The 27,183-nt window shown below is 35.8% G+C and overlaps 1 protein-coding gene across 1 annotated transcript in view; it reads left to right on the top strand.

Moving 5' to 3' along the window:
* ALDH1A1 (aldehyde dehydrogenase 1 family member A1) overlaps nucleotides 1-27,183 on the top strand; it is a 54,793-nt gene that overhangs the window by 12,587 nt on the left and 15,023 nt on the right. Inside the window, exons 2-9 of the mRNA XM_019736692.2 lie at nucleotides 2,322-2,426; nucleotides 9,909-10,049; nucleotides 11,941-12,070; nucleotides 13,652-13,713; nucleotides 15,582-15,710; nucleotides 17,378-17,491; nucleotides 23,020-23,122; nucleotides 24,618-24,802. Coding sequence (XP_019592251.1) covers nucleotides 2,322-2,426; nucleotides 9,909-10,049; nucleotides 11,941-12,070; nucleotides 13,652-13,713; nucleotides 15,582-15,710; nucleotides 17,378-17,491; nucleotides 23,020-23,122; nucleotides 24,618-24,802 — 969 coding nt within the window. The remainder of the gene's footprint in view (nucleotides 1-2,321; nucleotides 2,427-9,908; nucleotides 10,050-11,940; nucleotides 12,071-13,651; nucleotides 13,714-15,581; nucleotides 15,711-17,377; nucleotides 17,492-23,019; nucleotides 23,123-24,617; nucleotides 24,803-27,183) is intronic.

Raw genomic sequence — 27,183 nt, 5'->3', positions numbered from 1 at the left:
AACTAAGATGCCAACCTTTTCTTCGTGAAGGATAATAGGAATTTTAAGATTCTCGTTTGTATCCCATTTCTCTATCAGAGAAACAAGGATTTTCTTGATACTTCTATCTTTCCTGTACCTCAATATATGTATCTTTGCACACCTATTCTCTTCATCTGAACTGCTTGCACACCCTCCCCCTTTATTTATTCAGCTCACATCATTTTCCTGTCAATTCCAAACTAGCACTGCAATTCTTTTCAATTCCTCCAAATACATAGGTTCATGCTGTTTTGTTATATGAATAATTGTATTGGTGCGAATAGGCAAATAAAGAAGCTTCTCCTTCCCCTTGTTTTTTAACAAAGCACAAATATCATAGTGTTTCCATGTGCAGAATATTACAGGTCTTAGTCATGTGTAGCTACTGGATTGTAAGTTCTTAGATTCAATTTTAAGTTATTTATTCAAGAATACTGAGGTTAAAATCACTTGAGGGCTGGGATTGTGTTGAACATTGAGGATAAACCAGAAAACCTGACACAGACAGTCCTTAACCTTATCTTATAGAGTTTACAGCCTAGGAGGGAAGGCAGATATTTAAAAATGACTTTTAGAAAAACTGACAAATTTTACAATAGGAGTATAGGAGACCAGGCTGTCTAAATATTCTGATAAATCACAGTATATAGAATTAATTATACTTAAGCAGTTAGTGATACATGGTAATTTTCATTTCATTATTTTGACAAGATTTTAAGCTATATTATGAACACTGCATAATAGAATAGCTAAGTTAGTGCAACTCTGGTTAATTTAAAAGACTGCTTTTATTCAAATATACACAATATAATTAATTAAACTAACAATGTATAATTTTGATAACTGTCACTGGGGAATTTTTAATAGCTAAACGATTTGTATTTAGCATAACAACTGATTTAAACCTTGGAGGGCAGTATTTGAATCCATTTTCCCTCAGGGTTGCACTATTAATAACTTACCTTTAAATATCAAGTAAGGGGAGGTGTCTGAATTAAGATATATATTATAAATCCAGTGTATATGTCACCCTGCATTTAAAACTACATATACTGACTACCTGTGATTTAAAATTAGACTAGTTAATGTTGTAAAAATAAATCTAACAAAAAGTTGGATTATATAACATTCAATACTGTACTTATGATTATTTTTATATTTCCATAATGAATAAGCAAAAGCAGAATAAACAAGAAACAATGGGAGGAAAAGAGAGAGGAAATTCTAGCTTTTGTCTGAAACAGAGCATAACTTATTCATCACAAAAGGAGTACTTAATTGGGCTTTATCAAATATTTTCATTCTTTTTTTAATTTATTGGGGTGACAATTGTTAGTAAAATTACATAGATTTCAGGTGTACAATTCTGTATTACATCATCTATAAATCCCATTGTCTGTTCACCACCCAGAGAATATTTTCATTCTTACTAGTAAAAGATGCACGAGATATGAAAACTCTATTAGATGCCATAATGAAATTCAAATTTAGGGCTGCAAAAGTTGAAACTCAGACTTTTTAAATGACACAATAACACTTTTTAATATTTTGATTCTTTTATTGTGTACACGGAACATAATTCCATATTTCTAGACCCTTCTGTTTCTTTAGATGTGTGTTTTTTTCTTAGCGATACCACTAAGAAATCTAGTACCTGATTTCATTTGTGGACAAACACATTTCAGATAATCTTTTAAAAGGAGAACGAAACCCTTATGCTTTAAAAAATCAGTTAGAAAAATGGCACCAGCCAATTTTTTCAAAGAGAACTTCATTTAATTAGCTCCCCCCACCACCACCACTACCTTTAAAACAGTAAGTAAAGGATCAGAAAACAGTCACTCATGATACTGTTATCACCAGTAGTCCAACATTAGCATGTTCAGGATCTGAAGTGGAAATTAGAGACAATGTTTCATAAAAATCAAGACTACTAAAGCCTCTGTTTTTGCCTCACCTTCATAGTTATTTCAGCTAAAAGCATCTTTTTCTAGATTGTTTTCTCCAGTCTATATTTTCCAGTGTTGAAATGACCTCCTACCTTAGTGTAATTCAAAAGTATTGTTTATTTGTGTGTGTGTGTGTGTGTTCACACATGCATGTGTGTGTAAAATGTCTTTTAAACAACCAAAAACAAAATCTTGTGTGTGTTGAGCAGGGGGATACAGGAAGGAGATAGGGTTGTAACAATGGCTTCACTTAGGCATTCTATAATGCTTTAGTAAGTTTATTAAAAAAAGATCGCAAATTTGCTGCATATTTAAATGCCTTTTTTACCTACTTTCTCTCCCTTTCTATAGATTTTCATAAACAATGAATGGCATAATTCGGTGAGTGGCAAGAAATTTCCTGTCTTTAATCCTGCAACTGAGGAGAAACTCTGTGAGGTGGAAGAAGGAGATAAGGTGGGTACTGGTTCCATTTTATGCCAGGTTTCCTTGTTTCTCACCCTTCTGAGCTCCCAAACTCCATTCCAGATTCAAGTAGACATGTCATGAAAATAAGGTTTCTGGGGCCACCTGGGAAATTTTTCTTGGTACATAAAGGGCACTCAGTAGTCATATAATGATGATGGGCCTCTGCTTCTGGGTGTGGTGGTGATTTTTCCATATTATTTTTTCTTGCTTGTTTTTCAATTGAAATCGTGTCTAGATTTCTTGTACCAACAAACTGCATATGAAATTATTGATCATAGATTTTAAAAGTAGAGAAATCCTTTATTCATATAAAATTGTTCTTCTTAAGTGGCAAAATGAAACTAAAAGAAAGCTTAATATAAGACTTTTAGAATAACATACCCCAAGTTATTCCATTAAAAATCATTGGTCCCTTTAAAAATTGAATTTGAAAATGAGTCAAATTGAATTACAAATTAAAAGTGTTGTTGTTTCCTAACAATACCAACAGCAACAAAAACCAACTTTTATTTAGTAATTTGTTTTTGTTCTAAATGTTGTTTTAATTTAATCCTGAAAGCAACCTGGGGAGGCATTATTTTTAGCCCCTTTTTACAAATGATGATGCAATAGCAGAATAGAAAGGCTGAGTAATTTACTCAAGGTGACATTGCTAATAATGAAATCAGCATTCAAATGCTGTCCTTTGACCCCAGAACCTGTGACTGGCAGAACTACTGCCTTACCTTGTAATTATTATTAAAGTAAGATGGAGTAATAGTTAATAGCCTGGGAAGTGAGGAGAGTAAAAGCTTTCAGCATTTTTATTTGAACACACACCTTAAAAGTTATATATGTTTCACAGTCTAATGTAAAATGATTCTGGTCTTTAGTTGTCCAGATGTTGTCAAGCCTTAAATCTCTGTCATATAAGATAGAAAAAGGTAAAACTTTTTTTTTTTTTTTTTTTTTTTTTCCTGCGTGAACAGACTACTGGGAGATGAACTCAGAAAAACCCATGGGTAATAACATTCGTGACACTATGTTTATAGTTCATTATAGCGATCACATGTTCCTGTCCAAACACCATTCTTTCATTACCTTCCCATCAATCAGTGAGATCTCTAATCTCAAGGTATTAAACTTGCAGATCTATTCCAAGATTAATGATAGGTCTCAGGGGCTCTGTGAGGTTTAAGGAAGGCTCTGAATTCAGATTGCTGTATTATCAGACGAAATAAGCCCCATGCCCTGAGGTGTGAGAATGCAGTTTAGCCAGAGGGGTCAACAACTAGAGAAGTAGAAACAGAATGGAATGGAGACCCATCACCTGCTTTCGGATTTCACTTTTTTCTGTGTATACCAGAGTTTATCCATGGCTTCAAGGGCTACTCCCTGGTTCTGGGAAACACCCTTGTTTCTAGCCTCCATCCCAGGCCACCCCATCAACATAAGAGTCCCAACTTCATTGTGTTCAGTATCACCCCCCAAGCATCAGCTGCAAGTCACTGCCTCTGTGCCACTGCGGCTGAAGCAATCACACTGGAGCAATCACACGTTCCTGGCAATCACTAGGTCCTCAGGATCTAGTTTAAATTATCATCTGCAGTAAGACTAGAGAAATCTCCCATTTGTATTTACCTTCTTTGAGCTCCTGTTCCTTTTTTGTAAAATGGGCAGATGGGAAAAACTTGGGGAAGGTTAATAATATGTAAAGTGTTTTAACAGTGCCCGGCATATAACAAAGCTTCAATCATTACTGGGTGTTACACTTCTTTAAAGGCTTCTCTCTCCTTCCCAGTTAGAATTGCTGTCTTCTGTGTCATTATAGACTTGTATTTGCCTATGTTATAACCCGTGTGTTATATAGCTATTGATTAATTTGTCTGACACAATACGCTTCTTGTAGAGATCAATACTACAAGTATATATTAAAGATAATGGATAAACAAAATAATCTTCTCCTCCATCAAGCTTTCAGTTTCCATATACCCTACACCTCCCCTTAGAAATCTAGTATGAAATTAATTATTGACTAAGGCAGTAATTCTTGAAATTTTGCATGCATCAGAACTTCCTGAAAAGCGTGTAAAAACACAGACTGCTGGCCCTCACCCCCCTCAACCCAGGAATTTCGTTCAATAATTCTAGATTGGGGCCAGAGAATTTGCATTTCTGACAATTTCTCAGGTAATACTGCTGTTGCTGGTTGGAGTGAGTGTTGGGGAATACACTTTGAAAACCATTGATCTAAGTATTAAACCGTAAGTTGGATCCCTTCTCAGGTGTCAGAAGTTAATAAGGGACAAGGACATTGACAGCTGAAAAAGTTGATGATTGGAAACTGCTGTGATAATCACTCTGCACCTATGAGAAATATTATAAGACCAAACTCGGGGAGAGAAACACAGCTGACCCCCTGGCAACGTATTCTAGGAGACCCATAAGTCTGTCCTATGAGCCATTCTCCAAAATAGGAGAAAAACATATTCTTCACATCAACAAAGAGGGCTAGTTTTTATCAGAGGCTTCTAGAGATCTGTACAGTACTACATTACTTCCAATGGCCGTCTAGTTGCTTGAGTGGCTCTGTCAACCCTGGGAAGGTGGGAAAAGCAATAAAGGTCCAGGTGAGGAAAACAGTTGAGCCTCTGACAGCTGCCTACTCTTTCTATCCAAAGGTACTAGTGCTGCTTGGAAGGGAGGCTGCAGAGCTGTTTGCTGTTGGCAATTAACAAAAGAAAAAAATTCTTGAAGCTTTAGCTCTGGGGCCTGGGATATCTCACTTTGCCACTGGCTTCAGGGTAGAGTTTCATCAGTGAAACAAACGTGCACCTGTAGTTCTAGTAGAAATCTTGTCAGGCAATCTGAGGTCTTCTTGGCTTCGTTGGTGGGATTTACTTTCTTCCTCAAGTGTAGTAAGGGTGAGCTGACGATCGTTCCTGAGCTTTAGAAATATTTCTCATTTATTTGCTCTGTCTTTATTGACCATTCCTCCTACTCAGAGGAGAGCAGGAAATCTGGGCCAGTGTAGATCAAGGACACTCATCAATGTCCAGCAAAGCTTCAAATCAGTTCGGGATGGTAATCGAGTTGGCTGGATAATTGATCACTCACGTCAAGTTGCTTATGGTATAAAAGGTTTTCTTAACATCCAGCACTCTTGTCATTGTATTCTTTTTTTTTCAAATTTTCATAAGAGTTTATTTGAGCCAAACTGATGACATATACAGGGAGCAATATCTCAAATGCTCCAGGGAATCTTGTCATCATATTCTTTTTTGGAATGATCTACTAACTTTAAAAAAAAATCTTTGCTGTTTTCACTTTTGCCAACAAAGAAGTATAATAACTTCTAACATTGCTTAGCAAAAGGTAAATTACAGAGTCATAGTAAACCTAATATTCTGGAACTGGCTCTTTAGATAATGAGCCAAGAGGTTTTAAGGATTTAATTGATGAGTAGAATGGAGCTAACCATGGGCTATATACCGCCTTTCAATGGTATTATAAAGGAGGGAGGAGGGGAGAGAACAAATGGAGGTTACAAAGCAAAGCACAGATGTGGGTGGGAACTGTTTTCTTTTCACTTCAGTGGCTCTTTTAGGCTATATTGACTAATCCTGAAAACTGCTTTTAATACTAAAGCATGACAAAACAAATAATTGCTAGGGATAAAAGTAAATGTCCATTAAAATAAGGGACTATGACAGGTGTAAATGTAAAACTAGCCTGATAACTATTTTCTGCAAATCTGAATGAATTTAATATGGAAATTGCACAGTCTAGGAGAGATAGAAGAGTTCAGTCCTTCCTTTATTTGCTCATGAAGCATTTGATATTTCATCATCATTTGAATTATCTTTACACGTTCAGCTTTCGTTCCTTCAAAAAAGGAGCATTTTAAACCCTATGCAGCACAAGTGTTATTGATGGTAGCAAATCTGACTTAGTGTACCATACTGTGTTCCAGTTAATTCAAAAATTATGATCTTGGAAATGCTAGTCCTGGAATTAAAAAAGAAACCCTTATACATAATAGTTTTGATTAATATAAAAGTTTTGTTATATAATGAAACCAATTAAAATATGATTTATTATTTAAATGCCAATATAAGTAAATTATTTATCTATGGAGCACCCTTATATAAAATCAATATAACATGATGAGTTTACAAGATAGTTAACAAAATTATTAAATATTTATTAACTGCCTATTATAGGCCCAGAACAGTAAGAAATGTTAGTTTATAATATAGATAGCAATAAATATTCATTGTAAAGAAGACCATTATCAGTATAGTCTTGCAGAGCTATAACACTGGATTTTGGAGTTAGCAGTGGGATCAAATTTGGGTTGATGGATTTCATGGTGGAGTTCATGTCCGTGATGCCTAACTATAGTAGTAACTGTGAGCTTACAATGGGTTTAGCTTAGTGCTGGAGCTCAGCAGGCTCTTAACTAGTTTCTATATCAAGCTGGATTAGTCGGGCATGGTTTTAGGTAGGTTGTGAGATTTCTGCTGGATCTTAAAGAATATGGAGGATTTTTAAAGTAAATGGGGTGTGTTGGTAGAACATGCAAGGCAAGGAGAATTATAAAAGCGAAGGTGAGGACTTGGGCCAGGTAGAAGAGAAAAAAATGTGAACACAAGTTTGAGTCGGTAAGGTGAGGCCCCAAAAAGTTGGGCCTTGAAAATCGGAAAGAAGAATTTGGCCTTAGGACTGAAAGCAAAAGGGGGGCAGTTGCAATTATTTGAAAGGGAAAGTGGTAAGATAAAAGTATTTGTAGGAGATTAGCCTGGTAGTAATAGGCAAGACAGTTTGGGAGAGAAAAGAATGGACTTGGGAAGGCTGGCAACCAGATGAGACAATAACAGCCTGAAATAATACAGGGCCATGAAAACTGAAAAGACAGATTAAAATGTACTCGAACTGCTGAGAGTTATTTTAAGGTTATTTTGACTGCTACAACTACAGTAGCAATTGCCATCATTTAATGAACACTCAACCTAATGGCTGTCATACGGAAATGTGTTTCAAATGTTACCTTGTTTAATCTTCAACACAACCTCTGTGAGGTTACTTATCCCTATTTTAAAGATAAAAACAAAACAAAACAAACTGAAGCTCAGAGAAGTCACATCACAATGTATTTTGCTTCAGAATATTCTTTACATTTTGTAATAATGTATTGGTGTAATTATTTTATTGTATATCTCTTCGATTCTACTGGAATTTTCATAAGGGCAGTCTCCTTACAACAGTATATTTTATCATTGGCAGCTTGATGATAAGAATGCTACAGAATAGTTTAGCAAATCTTTGTATAGATGGATAGGTGCCTCAAAACTTACATAGCTAATAGATGAGAAACCAGAATTCAAACCTGGGTTGTTTTGTTCTCGAGGTATATATTAACTACCATTACTCTATTTCTGTGACTGCATGATAAAATATAAGATGTGAGAAAAGTAGGAGCATCAAAGACCTAACCACAAGAACATCTATATTTATAGCAGCATTCTCCAGGGATGTATTTTCTCTATGGCAGAGTTACTTGTCTTGAAGTCAGTTTTTCCATATCCTTTTGAGAGGCCAGAATGCCTATGATAAACCATATTTAGCTAAGGCCGATGAAACACTGAGCAGAAGGAGCCAAATGAAAGCTGTGTCACACAGACCTGTTTAAACACAGCACTGCATATATTTTATAAGCTGTGGTATCCCCATATCATGCCGGCAATTGCAGATTCTTATGGTTTGCTTTATTTTTCCAAAAGTCCTCTCCAAATGTAACTTGGAAAAGCTTAGAATCTATGGTATAAAACAATTTCCACATATAGGCATGAGTGTGATTAACTGAATGCCCAAATATGACCATATATATATATATATATATATATATATATATATATATATATTTGCTTGTAGTCTAAATATTATCACATAATCAGACCAGATTATGCTTCTAAAATTTCACTCTCGTCCCAGGTCATCTTAGTGTGGTGATAAATACTGTAAAAATAGGGTATTGGCTCATATTTTAATTTGCAGACTTGTAAATTTGGAACTTATTAATTGAATATAGCCTAAAGCAGGAGATATTAGTCTGAGATCCATACCTCCCAGTAGGGAGGTGTCATCCTTGAATGTGTTTCAGTTTAATTGTGGGCAGCTTAAAAAAAAAAAAAATTATAGGATGATTTTTCTCCCTCAAATTCTCAAAGGAAAGTATATCTCCTGCAAAAAGTTGCAACAAAATGGCCTGGGCTGTAGCCATGAATGGTGGAGCTTATGTAGCTCCAGGTAGTGGCAGGTTCTATATATCAGAAAATATTGGAACAATATATGCCTTTAAGGTGCTTGCAACTGATTTGATGGGGGGGGGGGAGAAACACATGAAGTAGTAATGGCAGAGGTGATGATTTTTGTAGTAGGTATATTCTGTAGGAACTCAGAAGAGTTCTGAATAGGGATCCGTAGGAAATGGAGTGGCCAGGGGAAAGTAAGTATCTGAGGTGGACTAGGAAAGAACAGGAGGATTAAACCCTACTCAGAAAGAAGAGTGTGAGTGAAGGCAACACATGTGAAGACAAAGAGGCTAGACTGAGTGTGGAATTACTTCATTATTTGGCTTTTCCTTGAAGTAAACTAATTTTATGCAGTATCTTGTTGACAAGAAGAAACTGAGTTCTATACCTAGTTAGGGATTGAAAAGGACCTCTTTGTACCCAGCTGCAAAATGAGAGGTTGTCACATACTGACCCTTCTCTATACCAGTTCCCCCACCTCTATGCCTTCCTCCTTCTGCACAAAAGGAATAAACCACGTGTTTTAAATGTTTACTCTTCAACAGCAAAACAAAGTTTTTATGCACCCTTCAATAGGTTCTTCATGAGAGAGCACAGGCCATAGAGTCACCAGAGATTAAAGAAGACCTTCACGGTTTAAGATCTTGAGCTTTCTCTGGAACTCTCTGTAACCCAGTCACCCACGCACTGTAATGTAATGGTGGAGAGCAAAGGCATGACGGTCAGACTGGCTCCGTTTAAAACTCAGTTCAGCCACTTTCAGCTATTGACCTTGGGCAAATCTCCTCTCTTTGTTTCAGTTTCTTCATCTGTAAACTGGGGAACGTATTTGTCTCATAAAATTGTTGAGCATGAAATGACTTAATATGTGTAAAGTAATTATAACCTTACTTGACATATGGCAAGCACTCAAATGATAGCAACTATTAAAATATAATATTTATATTGTAGGAAAACAAGCATGTGCTATGTGTGGGGGACTCATCATTCTAAAGATTCGGCAGAATTACACTGAAATTCCAGTGTACAGCAGTTGAGTTGATACAGTGTGCTAGATTTCGGGCTAATGAAGACACAGTGCCTGCTTATGAGGAGTTTTAGTCTATTTTATAGGGTTACTGACACTGGATTTGCTAATATGTTTAGCCTACTGAATTGAATTGCCTGTAACTTACAGGAGGATATTAACAAGGCAGTGAAGGCCGCACGTCAGGCTTTTCAGATTGGCTCTCCATGGCGTACTATGGATGCTTCAGAGAGGGGACGCCTACTGTACAAGTTGGCTGATCTAATTGAAAGAGATCGTCTGCTGCTGGCAGTGAGTATTAACCAAACTGGGAACGTAGTGAGATCTCTAGAAAGCATTCATTGTTTTGGATTGGCACTTTTGTGTGTGTGTGTTTTTGTGTGTGTGTGATTATTACATTCTCTCTACAAAGGAAACAGTTAACATTATCACTGAGTTTATTCTTAGATAATAATCTGCACTCTGTTCTGGATGATGTTAATTTCTACTCCAAGAATAGAGTATACTCCAAGGATAAAGTCTAAACTTTGGCAAACCCGGAGTTAAACCAAATTGAACAATTTTTTTTCATTTACTCGAGAATTTCTTGGAGGGTTTAACAAGGTAGCAGGCAATGTGAATATCCTAAACTAATATACTGGGTTTCCCTAAATCACTTGGCCACTGACCTTTTTGAGTAGAAAATCACATAGAGTTTGTTAAAGGTGACCAGAATCTCTCTCTAAAATAAATCTTGTGTCTCCTAATCTAGACCTCCAAGATACTTAATAAATGGCCATTTTTTTCCCTTCCTGAAATGAATATGTTTACAATGGTCTTGATTAAATTATGTTCTTTTTACAGGTGAAACAGGTGAGGAATAAAGAAAAAATCCAATCATTCATGTTTATTAAAATTGTATGTTTATGTAGACTGCTTTTTAAAAAACATTTCAGCAATTAAATGAGTCAGCACATAAAATGAATGGGGGAGGCTATGTCCTTATTTTCTTCTCAATTAGGCATTATAGTGAAGCCAATTTAACACAAACTAATACCAGGATCAGGTTTCAGAGCAAATTTTATTATTTTTAGAATCTTAAACTAGCAGTAGTAACAAAGAGGCCTACATTTTAAAAAAATCAACACTAGCAATTATAGTTCATCAAAGGACCATTTATTACTCAAAGATTTAGTGTAATTGAAATGTATAAAAAGATAGAATTAGAAGATATATACAATAAAACTACACTAACTAAATGTCCTGTAGGAAGAAAGCAGAATTTGGCAAAACTTGGCCTCTCTTACTTATCTCATTTGTGGATTATAGAGTGTTGACGGTCTCCGTCAGCGTAAGATCCTAAGGAAGAAAAAAGAGCAGGCATACAAAAATCATGTTTAATGAAATTTTGAGATGGTGTATAGTATCACAGAGACAGAAGACTGCATAACAGATGAGAAACAGTTAGTTTGTCACCTGTACATTCCTGCCCCACCGGACCACTAGGTCCCAAAGAGCTCATTAAACTTCTGCTTTAGAAATGAAGCAAAGAGGAGAGAAGTCAGCCTGTAATGGTTAGGGCACTAGGCTAGAAAATGTCGAACTTTACAGCTTGACTATTCCAACCATAATTATGACAATAGTAGCAAAACTGGGAGTTTCACAATTAAAAATTCTGCTGAAGAAACTCATGGATGAAAGATTCATGGGTCACTTAAGTTTGTGTGAATTGATTGGTTATATGGACATGGAATGCAAAAATTAAAAATGATTATTCAGGCGTTATTAATAGTCCCTGACACTAAATTGTCACCCAAAATTTTATTATGCAAGTGAAATCCTGTTGGAACTCTGAACTGATTAGGTGTCACTCTCACTAGCTGTGCGTATATCAAACTGTTACCAATTCCTAGAAAGTTTGTTAGCTGGAGGACATACAGAACAAGGGAGGAGTACTAGGGTTTAGAAACCAGAATTTTACTAACCTTTCTACTGGGTTCTTGCTATGTGACCTTAGGTAAATCAACAAATCATTTCAACTTTTTTAAGTCTCCTTTTTTAAAAGAAGAGGTTAAACAAAATGACTTACAAAATTTCTTCTATTTTTAAAATTCTCTAGCATATGATTATTCAAAATATGAACGATGTGTTTTTAATGTAAACATTTACAGAAGTTTAGATTTGAGGTTTAATGTCTTTTCAGACAATGGAGTCAATGAATGGTGGGAAACTATTTTCCAATGCATATCTGATGGATTTAGGAGGCTGCATAAAGACACTACGCTACTGTGCAGGGTGGGCTGACAAGATCCAGGGCTGCACAATACCCATTGGTAAGTAGCTTTGAGAAACCACCAGGGGTGGAGGTAGTGGGGAGAAGGTTACTGTAGAGCTGACTAATTCCAAACTCTCCCTTATAAAGACGTCAACCAAATAAGGCAAATTATTTTCTTCTTGACTTTGAGACAATGCAGTTCTGAACAGCTAAGATTCATCAACTGGCGCTTAACAATGTTTCAGCACAATCATGCAGAAGATAACCCTATGGATACTTCAGAAAACATTAAAGAACATTCTTATGCTTGAATTACTGACTTACAACAGTTGTTTCTCTAAGGGCCCAAACTTTTCAAAGCTGGCCTCTGAAATTATTTATTTGGGTTTTATTCCTATAGTGGCATTTATACCTTTTCTAAATTGTAATTATTTAAGCCTCTTCGAATGTTCCAGTGTGAATCAGTTATGGCATCCGTGCCTGGTCTAACTCAGTATAGTTACAGCAGATTAATTAAACAAACCAATTCACATTGATTTGTTTCAAGTAACTTCAAAGCAAGCTGGGGCTGTGTTTATAGCACAATTTAAGAATTTGTGTGAGTGAATGTGTATGTGTTTCAGTATTTTAGTAGAGTATGCACAAAATGGAATAGGAATATAAAAAAGTGTCATTTTGGAAAACATTATGGGTAGCATTTAATTTGTATAAACTTACTGACTATAGAAATACAACACCCTCCAGGACTGGCCCTGATGGGCATTTCCAATGTCATTAGAGCATCCAGCAGTTAGAAGTGAGAGCCAGGAAGTTAAAAGAGGAGAATGAGACCATGGTAATACCAAGAAATGTGGCTATTTTAGAAACTCTTACTTTACCCTTTGACAAAATGGGAGAAGCCATTTGAAATACACATAAATTTTGATAAGGCGCCTTCTCACTATGATAGCCAAAATCTTTTGTGGGAACTAGAACAGAATAGAGCACAAAGCACAAGGTAACCCTTAGGATGACCACATCAAACTCTGAGGCATATGAATCAATCAAATCCAGATTGAAAATAAATGCTTTTGCTTCTGGCATTTTTTTCATGGATTAAGAGAGTTTGCTTTGTTGTTTGGTAGGCAAAAAGAGAACATTTTAGAACAAGCCAGTAGGAAAGGTTTATTGTTCGGCGGGAGATATTTTTTAATCTACTTTTTTTTTTTTCAATTTTACTATTGTTTAAGTTATATTACCTAAAAAAAATTCTACCTTTACTGGTAGAACCTAGAGTTGCCAGAAAAAGAATTCTGACTGTTTTTTTCTTAGCCACACACCTTTTATTTCCTTTCTTATGAAAGAAAGGTAAATTTGAGAATAAGGATGATTTAGAAAACAGTCCTCCTATATGATGAGAGATAGAATTAAATATCTTTCAGACATTTTCCAATTTGGCTTTGACCTAATTCGGTTCTGTGGTTCCTCTCATTTCAGATTACTATTTGAGGGCTCAATTTTTCATTTTGTAAATAGTTGGAGATATTTTCTTTTTCTTTAAATTATTGTCTACACCTTCTTCCCACATCAGCACCAAACCCACCATTCTGTAAATGTCAAGTGAATTTGTCTATAAATGATTGTGTGTTTTATTTTCCAGATGGAAATTTTTTTACTTATACAAGACATGAGCCTATTGGTGTGTGTGGTCAAATCATTCCTGTAAGTTGGTCTCCTATATAATTTTCAATCCTAAAAAGAAAATGAGTTCTAATTCTATTTCACTTGGTAATGAAGCTCTTTTCAGCACAAATGAATACTTAGATAGTTGCTAAATGTGGAGCAAATATAGTAACTGTTGAAGTTGAGTCTTCCTATGATTGAACTCCTTGGATATGAATTAGATACTCCAGAAACCTATCTATATCCTGGCATATCTCTTGAGTGTGTTTCAGCATTTCAGCATCAACAAATCTTGACCTTTTACTCTATGGGTCATTTTTGAAATGCTATATTATATACTAATTTTAAGTCCCATATATGTATATTTACATATATATTTACATACATATGTTTACATATATATACACACACACACACACACACACACACACACACACACACACACACACACACATAGTAAATGGTTGTTCCTGGCCCATCTACTGCAGGTTACCATTTTAGTGAAATGTAGTATGGCCTACCATTCTCCCACACTTTTTATCTCCTCATTGAGACTTCTCATCATAGAGAATAGTAGTAAACAGAGTTTCAAATCCTGAATGAAATGTTTTATTTAAAATGGAAGAAACTATTGGAGCACTGTATGAAATATACTCTCTTTAGTTAAGAGGCTTTGATACTTCAAATTCTTCTTAGACAAGGTAGTATTTTAAGCAGAATCATGAAGAATTTCTTTTTGGCCCAACAAATAGGAAGTTATCTAAATGATTTCACTGTAACTGACATTCAAAAAGGCCAAATAAAAAGATGGTAAAGTGTCCCAAAGTCCTTAGCTGAGAAAGGGCAATGACATATTCTCTTCCAAAAAGATTGAAATGTATACATATCACCATTTTGAATGAAATTTCCCATTAATTCAAAAATTTCAATAAATCCATTAAAAACTACACAATTTTGAATACTGATAATAGCTAATATTTATTGCACGCCTATGGTGAACCAATCCCTGTGTTAAGCATTTGGCCCACTTTCTCCATGAATCCCCAGGACAACCTTCTGAGGTAGAGAAGACTTGTATTAGCACTTATAGATAATGAAATTATGCTTAGAAAGCATGGAACTTGTCTGAGTTCACATGGCTGGTCAGTGGTTGAGCTGAAATTTGAACAAAGCTGTTGTTTTTCAGACCCTAGACTTCTTTGTCTTTATTTTAACAAGATATTTGTCTTAGAAATAAATGTTACTAAGTAATATCATTAGGTAAATAGTAACAATAGATGGTCAACAGGAAGGGAGGACTAATGACACTTTTTAAACACAGATCATTTATAAAATGTTTAATAGTAAGCCTTGATTTCCATACCATGTAGTGATTTTTTTTTTTCCTGCTGACGAAAAAGAGCTCAAAATAATAGCATCTGATAAAATATCGTGGCTCACTCCTGTTCATCTCCTACCATGTTTCCCCAAAAATAAGACCTAGCCAGACAATCAGCTCTAATGGGTCTTTTGGAGCAAAAATTGGTATAAGACCCAGTATTATATTATATTATATTATATTATATTATATTATATTATATTATATTATATTATATTATAGACCCAGTCTCATATTATAGTAAAATAAGAATGGGTCTTATATTAATTTTTGTTCCAAAAGACGCATTAGATCTGATTGTCTGGCTAGGTCTTATTTTCGAGGAAACATGCTATATCTAGTTTATATGGAGCTCCTTAACATTTATAAGTTGCTTTTTGCAGTGAACTTAATTAAAATATACCAGATGATTAAACAACACTACTACAATTATTATTTAACATCTACAGGGAGTGTATAATGTAGAAGTTAGATTAGTGACTTTGGCCGTTAGCTAACAAAAACTCTATTGTTCTTTATTGCTTTCTAGTGGAATTTCCCATTGGTTATGTTCATTTGGAAGATAGGGCCTGCTCTTAGCTGTGGAAACACAGTGGTTGTCAAACCGGCAGAGCAAACTCCTCTCACTGCTCTTCATGTGGCATCCTTAATAAAAGAGGTAAGTTTCCTAAATGAAAATATGCACCGTATGCAGGAATCCTACTTTACAACAGGAAGACCTCATGTGGTCCTACTGTAAAAGTAGACTGTCTGCCAGTAGAATGGCTCCTGTCCAGTGGTGAAGACACATTTAGCATGGCTGCCGGCTGGCAGTCCACCTAAATGAATCTCTGCCCAAATGGAGACAGGAAGCCAGCCAGGCTCAAGGGTTTCATGTCAAACAGTGACCTTATCACGACTTTTTGTTTCTTGAACCCAACGCTTATGAATACAAATTCATGTTAAAATTGATATAGCTTTCTTTCAAATGTTGAAATGTAAATTTTGTTTAAAACTGCCATGAATGGCCTGGAGGTTCTGCAAATTTGTTTAAACTAGTCTCTAGGTTGGAGGCCTCTGTGCCTATTTACTTGCTTGTAATATTGGACCACATAGTTTGTAAACACATCTACCCATTAGGGGATATGTTGATATTCTCTTTTCTATCGTGGTTTCCTCTGCTTACCTTCATGTTCAAAAATTGTCAAAAGAACACATGAAATTTATTTTCATCAACTATCCGGATTGTGTCAATATCTTTTTGCTTGTAATTTACTGTCCTCTGCCCTTCATATCTTACCAAAACTTTAAAAACAAGCTTTAGTCACCAGAAACTTAAATTTAGGAACACCAAACCTATATCTTAAACATACTCTTAACTTCAAATTTAAAAAAAAAAAAAAAATGTCGAAAGAGATGTCAAAATGAGTCACTGATGCAAATAACATGAAACTGTAATGTGCTCATATCAGTTGCCACACTGTTTTCTACCTGATAATTCTTTAACTAAGAATGACATCAATCTGTGAAGCTTAATCAAGAATGAATGATGGTTCTTACCTAACATTTTACTGATTAATTAACACCAATGGAAATTTACAACCTAGTTGGTATGCTCTGAACAATCAACAGCTAGGAATTAAAATGTGGGATCACTTTAGCTTCTTATTTTTGTTGATGGGATACGAAGCACATTGCTGTCCTTCTATGTAAGTAATTTACCAAACATTTGCATATACTATCTTCTCAGTTACTAGTATGAAATTTGAGGCAGCCATCACTGGAGCAAGGATCTACAAAAGTCAAGCATGCCCTTACCCTAAGTAGAAATGGTCCCTCAACAATGCAACTCTTGAGGTTTTTTTATTAGGTTGGTGTAAAAGTAATTGCAGTTTAAAAGGTTAAAAACAGGCAAAAAGGCAAAAACCTCAATTAATTTTGCACCAACCTAATAAGTGGCTAACCAATGAAATTGATAACAATAACAATAATAAAAACACTTATGTGAATCTTTTTATTTTTTTATTTTGTTTTTATTGGAGAATATTGGAAAACAGTATTTTTCCAGGACCCATCAGCTCCATGTCAAGTTGTTGTTTACAATCTAATTGTGGGGTGGGGGTGGGGGGGCAGCTCACTGGCCCATGTGAGAATCGAACCAGTGATCTTGGTGTTATGAGCACTGCACTACAACCACTGAGCCAACCAGCCGCCCCGGGAGTCTTTCTTGGTAGAGAAACTCATAAGGTTAGAATAAAGAGGCAGCTTTGATCCCATACTCATCTCTTTTTAAAATAGAATTAAATTTTCAGTTCTGTTGTAACTTTTTCACTTTGTATCTTTTAGGCAGGGTTTCCTCCTGGAGTAGTGAACATTGTCCCTGGTTATGGGCCTACTGCAGGGGCAGCCATTTCTTCTCACATGGATATAGACAAAGTGGCCTTCACAGGATCTACAGAGGTAACAACATTTATTCCGTCCAGTAGTTAAGAATGTCTGCGTCTCCAGCTGTCAGAAGCATGTTTTATGTAACTGTTTTTAAGCCAACATTTCCTTAAAACAAAAGTTCTTTTTGTTGTTCCTCATTCTAGCCCTCAAATGTGTTTATAGAACATAAGCAGATGTAATTGAGATGAAACGAAATACCTATTACCAACTCAGAAGGACTGGCGTAAATGGTTTTCGGTGTGTTCATTACTTTCCCTGATGAGAAAATATGACCGATTAGAGCTTGTCATATGATTAGTACAGTTTATGATAGAAAATATAAATTAGGCTACAATGATTTGTATGAGTGAATGTAATTTTATCCTGTGGATTATAAAAATTAAATAGCTGAGCCTCACCCATAGCACCTTATTAGGGGCTCTCTCTTCCCTGAACATTGTGAAAGGGAGCCAGCCGCTCAGCTTCCCCAGATGTTACTGCTGGCCCAGCCTACCTTTTCTGCCTCTGTGGCTCCAGCTGAGCCTTCTAGAGGGTTAAAGAGCAAGGCCCCAGCTGTGGGCACAGCAAGAAGAGGCATGGGGGAGAGGAAGAGAGAGCAGCCTGGAAGGTGGAATTTGAGAGAATGGATTCCCACCTATTGAGATGACTTTTTATTGCAAACAAAGGAAAAGTGGTGAAATCATGCTGTATGAAGCGAAAACAAACAAACAAAGAAAACCCAAAAAGCACTCTTACTCATTTTATTACACTATGTGACATTATTAGATGTTTAAGGCAAAATATAATGCATGCCTTTTACAGGCATACAGTATAGAGAATGAAAATTGAGAATCACACCTTCATGTAAAGCTGCTGACAAGAATAGCAAACAAGGCAGGATGTGATAAGATACTAAGATATGTATGAAGTGCTGGAAGGAAGTTCACAGAAAGGAATAGTGATTCTAAATGGGTGCTAGAACTTGCTCTGGTTTTTGAAGAATGGTTACTTTCTTTAAAAAATTCCCTGGAGATTGAGGAGCAGGAAGAACATTCTAGATAGTGAGGAAAGACTTATTGGATTATTCTATACTCCTAATTAGCCATTCCAATTAAAAAACAAAACAAAAAAAAAACCCATTTGCATAGAGCACTAAAATAGTGGAAAATCAAATTTTATTTTTATTGATATTTTTTAAATGAGGTAAATAGTGTATATTTTTCTTGTTTTTCATAGATACAGAGTAGAAAAAGTTTGCATCTGCAAACTTCTAATTGAGGTAGGGGGAAGCCAATCCCATATTCAGGATTCTGTGGACAAAACAATCGGGAATGTTCAAGACATGGCAATGAATTAAAAAATGGTGAAATCACAGGTCGAAGTCATGGTTGAGGAGGTAAAGGCAGGAAGGCACAAATTTCTCAGCCTAGCATTCTTGACCTTCCCCAACAGGGATTCCATATACATTTCCTGCTCTAGATCCCATGCCTACTCATTTTTCAGTTCATCTGCACCTGGGCTCTATTGCTCCCTGATCCCATCACCAGCATCACTGCCTGTTTGCCTTGACTCATCCCTGAGCCCCTATAGAATCCAAGGACACTTTACCTACCAACAAAGAAACCTTGAGATTAGAAGACCAGGACATATTTGGGTTCAAATTCTGACTCTACTTAGCAGTGTATCTTCTGACTTAGCAGTGTATCTTCCAAATGTTAAGATAACCCTTGCTGAATTTGAGTTTCTTCATTTGTAAAATGGAAATAATAGTATCTACCTTACTGAGTTGTACAGAATAAAATTGAATGAGCTAATGAGTAATGAGACTTTTAGCATGCTACTTAATAAATATCAGAGTTATTATGTGTGTTCTGTAGTTCAGATGTTGTGAGGGAAGATGTAATTACTTCCTGATCATTCCATGTATCTTTTCATCCCTCCAGGCTTTTGATCATATGTGACCATACCATCTATAACATGGCTCCCACCACATTGTACCTCTCTGGCTTTTTCTGCAGTCCCAGGAGCATCCTGAATTTTAAAACTCCCTGTCTGTGTTACTATTATCCATGATGTGTAATTATGATAGTGCATGTTCATTGCTTTCTTGTGTATCTCGCTCTTTTGCTGACTATCTTCAAAGACTATCTTATTCATTGTTATCTCCAGAAACCAGTACAGTAACTACTTCGAAATAAGTATGAAAAAATTAAGTGTGACTAAGATGATTTTTATAAACTCACAGAAAAAAAATCAATCTTTCTGAGTTCTCTTTTAGCTTCAGGTTTGTTACTTGACAGATAGTAGGGAACTTGCCAAATGCCATGAAAGAACAATGGGTTATATTTCTTCCGGTCATTGCAGCAATGAACCCCACTCTAAAAATGCTTCTAGTAAGGTATGAATTTTAATGTCCCATTAGATTAATTTAAAGCAGAATCCAACCCACACTTGTCAGGATAAAATAAGCTCAGACATTTTCACAAGCATTTGCTACTTCTGCCCCATGTGATGATGCTACAGTATCATGGTACACACTGTTTACCATAATCAATAGTTCCTATCTTTTCTTCATTGTAGACCTCTTTGGGAAAATATATTAACCTTTTTTCAAACTAAGGGAACAAAATCATAGGACAAATATTGATGTTTCCTTGTTTTGGCTTTAGCTAGATTTTGGGAAAAACTCAAGCAAACCTGTTATTTGCTGTCTGATTGTCACTAAGGAAAGTGTAACCTTTCTACCTCACTCATACTTCTAACATTCTTCATACTTTTGACACCTATAGCTTTTAGAAAAATGCCTCTAATCTTACATCCCTACCCAAGAGAAAAATTATCTACTTTAATAAAGTTTCTCAGTAAATGTTTCTAAGAAAAATAAACAGAAAAGAAAAAAAAATAGCATGCAGAAAGAATTTGGAGAGGTCAGAGGATGAAAAACAAGGAATAATTTCTAGGAAACAGAAAATTCTTAATTGCCTTAACTGAAAATTCAGTTTTTAAAAGTGGTCATAAGAAATATGTTGTTAAAAGAAAATGGAATACAAGAGAAATTTCAGACAGGGTTTCCCCTCTGCAAGTCTACTTTTATTTTATTTTTTATTAATCATAGGGATTTGACTTAGTCCTATGAAACCTTTAAATAAGATGAAAACATTAGTAGATTAATTAATGTTCTGCTCTATAATGCACAGCAGCAGTCAGTTCAGTAACTACGTAAAATCTAAATACATATTCAGCAAGCATCTACTCACCCTTTGTTCAGTTGGGATAGGAACTTTTTATTAAAATCTGAGGTGTCAAGTAGGAAAAAAAATCCAGAGAATAAAAGAATTTTTTAAAAGCAAGATACAATAAATCATCTTTTAAAAAAAATATATAAGCTCATTTTAATGCATTAAGACTTTAATTTTTTAAAAAAAAGTAAAGAAGAATAGTTAAAAAACAGACCGGGTTTTAGAGATGGAAAACAAAAACAACTACAGAAAATAATCTTGATGGGAAGTGATCCAAAAAAAAGGAAAACAATGTCTTTCTCTGAAGAGAGGCAACTAGCATTAAAGAAGAAACCAGAACAGTAGGATTCCAGCTAACTGAGCACAGATCCAATTTCTTTCTTCTAACTCCACTGTTCAAAGGTGTGGAGGGGGAGAGGGAGTAGGGGAGAGAGAGGTCTGTCAGTCAATCAATAGTTAAGTGAGCCCACTGTGATAGTGCTAAGAAAAGGTATGCAGTGACAGAATATCGTCATGGCTACCAAGGAGGAGACATCTCTTTGGGAAATTGATATCCATGCAAATAATACAATCTGAGGGAGGCTTGGAAAGAGTTTTCATGAAGGTTCCATGGGCGGTCAGAGGAAGAAAGGGTCATGGCCACCTAGAGTCATCAGGGAAGGATTCAAAGGGTAGGATTGGAGGCAGCCCAGGTGAGGTTTGCATCTAGTGAGGAAAAGAAAGAGATAGGATTTGGGGGGGGAGGGGGGGAGTAAATGTGCCAGTTAGTCTGGATAGAGTTTTCTGGATTTCAGTAGAGGGATGAAAAGTCACATAGATAAGTTATGGTTGGAGCAAGATATGTCAAACCAATCAGTAGAAAGATGATGCTCTGCTTAAAATGAAAAATAACTTCCTCTCTAGCCATGTATATCAAGACTAGCTTTCATATTCTTTTGTTGTTGTTGTTAGTTTTTTTTCAATTAAAGTTTATTGGGGTGACAATTGTTAGTAAAGTTACATAAATCTCAGGTGTACAAATCTGAATACATTACCTGTATCTCACATTGTGTGTTCACCACCCAGAGTCAGTTCTTGTTCCATCACCATATATTAGACTCTGTTTAACCTCTTCTAGAGCCCCTCTCCCTTACCCTCTGGTAAACTATTGTCTATGTCTATGAGTTTTTGTTCTTTCATTTTGTTCAAACATTTTCATGTTTGTCTTGTTCTTTTGTTTTCAGTTTTATATACCATATATCAGTGAAATCATATAGTTCTCGACTTTTTCTGTCTGACTTATTTCACTTAGCATTCATTATAATCTCAAAATCCATCCATGTTGTCCCAAGTGGTACTATTTCATCTTTTCTTAACACCGAGTAGTATTCCATGTGTACATATACCACAACTTCTTTATCCATTCATCTACCGAAGGACATTTTGGTTGTTTCTATGTCTTGAACACTATAAATAAAGCTGCAATGAACATTGGAGCACACATGTATTTATGGATAAATGTTTTCAGATTTTTTGGGTAGATACCCAGGAGAGGGATTGCTGGGTCATATGGTAATTCTATTCTTAATTTTTTGAGGAACCTCCACACTTCCTTCCATAGTGGCTGCACCAAGCTGCATTCCCACCAACAGTGTATGAGGGTTCCTTTTTCTCCACAGCGCCTCCAACACTTGTTACTATTTGTCTTGTTGATGATCGCCGTTTTAACTGGGATGAGGTGATATCTCATTGTGGTTTTTATTTGCATTTCTCTGATGATTAGTAATGTTGAGCATTTTTTCATGTGTCTATTTGCCGGCTTTCATATTCTATATCTCTGTTCTTATGAGCATTTTTCTGATTCACCATGTGATTATGCTTGGACAGAGGAGCCTTTGATATTTGAAGGTGCCAGATCATGAAAAATGCTGTTTAATGTTTCTCCCGAATGAAACTTAACTACCGTGTTTCCCCGAAAATAAGACCTAGCTGGATAATCAGCGCTAATGTGTCTTTTGGAGCAAAAATTAATATAAGACATGGTCTTATTTTACTATAATGTAAGACCGGGTCTTTATAATAATATAATATAATATAATATAATATAATATAATATAATATAATATAATATAATATAATATAATATAATATAATTAATATAATATAATACCCGGTCTTATATTAATTTTTGCTCCAAAAGATGCATTAGTGCTGATTGTCTGGCTAGGTCTTATTTTTGGGGAAACACGGTATGTCCCGCACTTCATATAAATTAAAAATGCTAAATAAACCTGCTTTCCTGAGAATAGACTAAGCCTCCTCTTTTGTAATGCTCCATTTCAGGTTGGCAAAATGATCAAAGAAGCTGCTGGGAAAAGCAATCTGAAGAGGGTGACCCTGGAGCTCGGTGGAAAGAGCCCTTGCATTGTGTTTGCTGATGCCGACTGTGAGTAGAAGTCACTCTGTTAACTTCACCGTTTTGGTGCCTGGTAATGCCATACAGCAAACTTGAAGTTTACAAGAGGGTTTGCTTCTAACATCAAAGTGTAAGGCTTTATTCAGAACCCAGCGTTACTCTTGAAAATCTCTTAAACTGTACTAAAGTTATAACATCTAGATAAGTCTAACACAAACACTATTTCTTTCCAGTTTGGAATAGATTACTATTTTCCCAGCTGAACTCTAGGCAAACTAACTTTTACATTTAGGGGCCATAATATATGTTACTTTTAACTTACATTAAGAATAGTGAGATAACCTCAGACATACTGGACTGAGACCAGCTGAGGCAAAATCAAGTTTCACATTTGCCCTTCATTTTGGGTCATGTAGTCATTTTTATTTGATATGGCCAGAAGAAAATGACACCTACTATTTAAGTAATTTCTTTCTTTTTCCTAGCAAGTATAGTTGAATTTGCATATATTAAATCTATAATTATGATGTGACTCCATTTTAAAATATCAAGTAGAATCCCACAATTATTTCCTAAATGGGAGTCAGTTGGCAAAAATACATGATCATTTATCTAACTCTTTAACAGCTGCATTATTGGTCTGAAGCTTTAAACACAAATGGTTCATGGAATTGGCCTATATTGTATTGTGATTTTAACTAAAATTTTTAGAGCACCCTACCTTATTATATGTTCTACAAACATGGCAACAATCCTGATTTACTGAACCATTAAAACTTAAGCATAATGATTAATTCACAGAATACATGTAACAATACCCAATTGCTATAATCTTGAATTAATTTTTCAGCATTTAGAAAATTAAAATGCAGTTCTCTGTTTGTTTAGGATCTACTAATGAACAACTTATTTCTTCCTTTTAAAGCTCATTCTACCAACTCAAATACATAGATGAGAAAAATTTATAAGCATACATGAAATAATATGCCACACGTTAGATAGAGTTGGAAATGTATTTCCTAGAACAGGATAGTAAAGTGGGTGAGTGATTCTGAATATTAGTTTGGATTTTGTTTTTCAGAAATATGACTTTTCTTATTGATCAAGGTATCTAAGAATGTTTTGAAGTTATTTAATGCAACGGATATTTTATATTTTCTTTGTCATTTTGTTAAAATCTGAGGCCTGAGATACTCGTAGTCACCTCACTAATTATAAATGGAGATATTTATAAAAATCACTTCCAGTGAGATTTCATATTATAACACTCTTCACATTCTTAGTAATGCCCAGGTTAAACTTGTAATAACCACATTTATTCAGATTCTACTATTTGTTCCTGTCATTTCCATAGCAAATAAAGGATCAGAAAGTTTAATTTGTCACCTGGCTGATAAGAGGTGGAATATATTGAATCAATGTCTGAGTACATAACTCATGATTTTTCTGCAACACTTTATTGAGAAATATATATATATCATCTGTAGAAAACATTTCTTCTTTAACATGAATGTCTTCTTTGCAGTGGACAGTGCCGTTGAATTTGCACACATCGGGTTATTCTACCACCAAGGCCAATGTTGTATAGCTGCATCCCGGCTTTTTGTGGAAGAATCAATCTATGATGAGTTTGTTCGAAGAAGTGTTGAACGGGCTAAAAAGTATGTTCTTGGAAATCCTCTGACCCCAGGAGTCAATCAAGGCCCACAGGTGAGTATACAATAGAAGGAATAGGCTTCTCAAGTGACAAGAATAAAGTGTCCCCTTTTTATTGAATAAGATTACTTCCCATATATGTATCTTCCTAGGTGGCAATACTGTATCAGTTTGCTGATTAAAAAATACAATCTAAGTCCCAATAGTAAAGAAAACTTTCTATTTTTGTGTTGTCCAGTTTTTCTATCTAAGAATATTTTATGTATCGTGTTGGGAATTAAAGATGTAAGGAAAAATAACAAATATGTTAGTTAATTTCTTGTTTTCTTCAATCTGCATACCTCTTGATTTCTATACTCATATACAGTTCTCTATCCACTTGGAAATTATTAATAATTTGCACAATTCAAACACATCAAAGTGTACACTTTGAGACTGTTGCAACATCATGAGCTACTACATTTCACAGATAGGCTCATGGCCTATCATACTATAAAGAGCCCCTGCTATATCCTAGCATTACTGAGAAGTTCCTGAGGACCACGTTCAGATATGGTCAGTCTGAAACCTTCTGAAGATTTATTTTTGTGGTGAATCAAAGTTATCTAGACCAAACTGAATATGTCCCTAAGTATAACTGAAAATTTCACTCACTAGTCCTAAACTCTAATGCAATGTTCTCTCAGTCTTTCCTGTGCACTTGAATCATCTGAGGATCTTGTTAAAATACAAATTCTGATGCAGTAAGTCTAGGGTGGGGCCTGTCTTCCAATAGTATTGATACCAATTCAACACCAACAGGAATACTCAGCTTGGGGTGTGGTGAAGAGGGAAACTTTATTAAGTGCAAACAGCTCAATTGTGATATAGTGCGATATGAGAAGAGCCTGGCTGTGGAATAACCTGGCTATGAGGCAGACCTGGGGCGAGGCAGCCCTCAGGTGAGCCCCTCTCCAGCTCTACTCTGCTCTGCTCTGTACAGGCCAGTCTGCTCCACTCTGCCTGCTCTGCTCTGGCGAGGCTTCTTCAGTGTTTCAGGCAAGACTTCTTCTGTGTTTCAATTTCAGCTCCAGCCAGGGAAACACAATCTTCAGTCTTTGGTGGAAAGGGAAGGTGGGCTAACTGAGCCAGAGGTGGGCTGACTTATATAGACAGAAGTCCCTGCCCCTGGTTCCTGATTGGTCTGTCCTCATGCAAATTGACTCCAAATCCTCACAGTTTGATTGGTCTAAAAGGTACTGTCCTGACTGGTCAGAATGGAGCTGCTCTGATTGGTTGGTGAAGATACTGATGGAAATATAGCTGTGCAGCTCCAATTGGACAGGGAAAGTTTCAGTCCTATTGGTTGAAATAAAATACCAGGAACTCCTGGCTCAGATGGTAGGAACACAATGCAGGCAGACAGTTCAGTGCAGGCTCCTCTCTGAAGCACAGTTTAGGTGAGAGGCTTCTGTGTAGAAACAACTGTTGGGCTCTGTTTTTTAAATTTGAGTTCAATTAGCCACTAGGAGCCCTTCTTAGTGGGTATCTTCTCAGGGTCCACCATCTGCCATGCTATAACACAGTGCTGGAGCTGCTGGTTGTAGAACCACAGTGTCATTAGCCAGACACTAAAATATAAATTCCTATATTTTAAAAGTTAGTGACCATCTAAATTTTCCAACAAACAAACAAATCCTTTCAGCCTCTATCTCCTAGTGCAGATGCAGGGATCCGATTGTCGCCAAATATCCTCTCTGGGCACAGGCAGGGGAATTTTCTGACTCAGGAAACACATCATAAGATAAAATCCCAAAAAAATCATGGTTTTTAGAGATATAGTCAGATTAATATATTGGAGTAGGCCAGAGAAGCTTTGCGTGGAGGTACCTGGATCCTTGACTACTTATTGACAAAGAAACTACCTTAACGAAGCAGAACTACCTAACCTCACCGCTTAGTCTGGTTGTATTAAATACTATGCAGTCATTGCACTATCACCTCTTATTAAACCAACACTACAACTTCCTTAATTTGCTGGAAATGAAAGAATACTTTCTCTTCAGAATAGTCAATTAAATATTGTGCATTGAAGAGCATTGAGTAACATTGTGCCAAATACAGTGCCAATGTTAGAAAAATGGTTTCTTTTTTCAAATAGCCCTAAATCTAATTGGCTATGGTTGCTGGGTTGTGTGCAGTTAGACCTTTATGAAACCTTTTATGGGGCTTTGGAAGATGGGGGAGATTGCAGAGTCAAAGAAAAAAATAAAGTACAACACTTTTTAAGTAGCAAGAAGAGACAAATTAAACTGGCAAGAGGCCCTAACCTTAATTCCTCAATCTCTGAAGATTTTCCTTTAAAATTTAACCTCAGCCACACCTGAGACAAAACAGTCTTCACCAGTAGTTTTTAGTCCAAAAGTCACTGAACCCTTCAACACCTCAAGTTAGGA

The sequence above is a fragment of the Rhinolophus sinicus genome, linkage group LG04, assembly GCF_036562045.2.
Source record: "Rhinolophus sinicus isolate RSC01 linkage group LG04, ASM3656204v1, whole genome shotgun sequence".
Lineage (NCBI taxonomy): Eukaryota > Metazoa > Chordata > Mammalia > Chiroptera > Rhinolophidae > Rhinolophus > Rhinolophus sinicus.
This window is presented reverse-complemented; position numbering and strand designations above follow the sequence as displayed.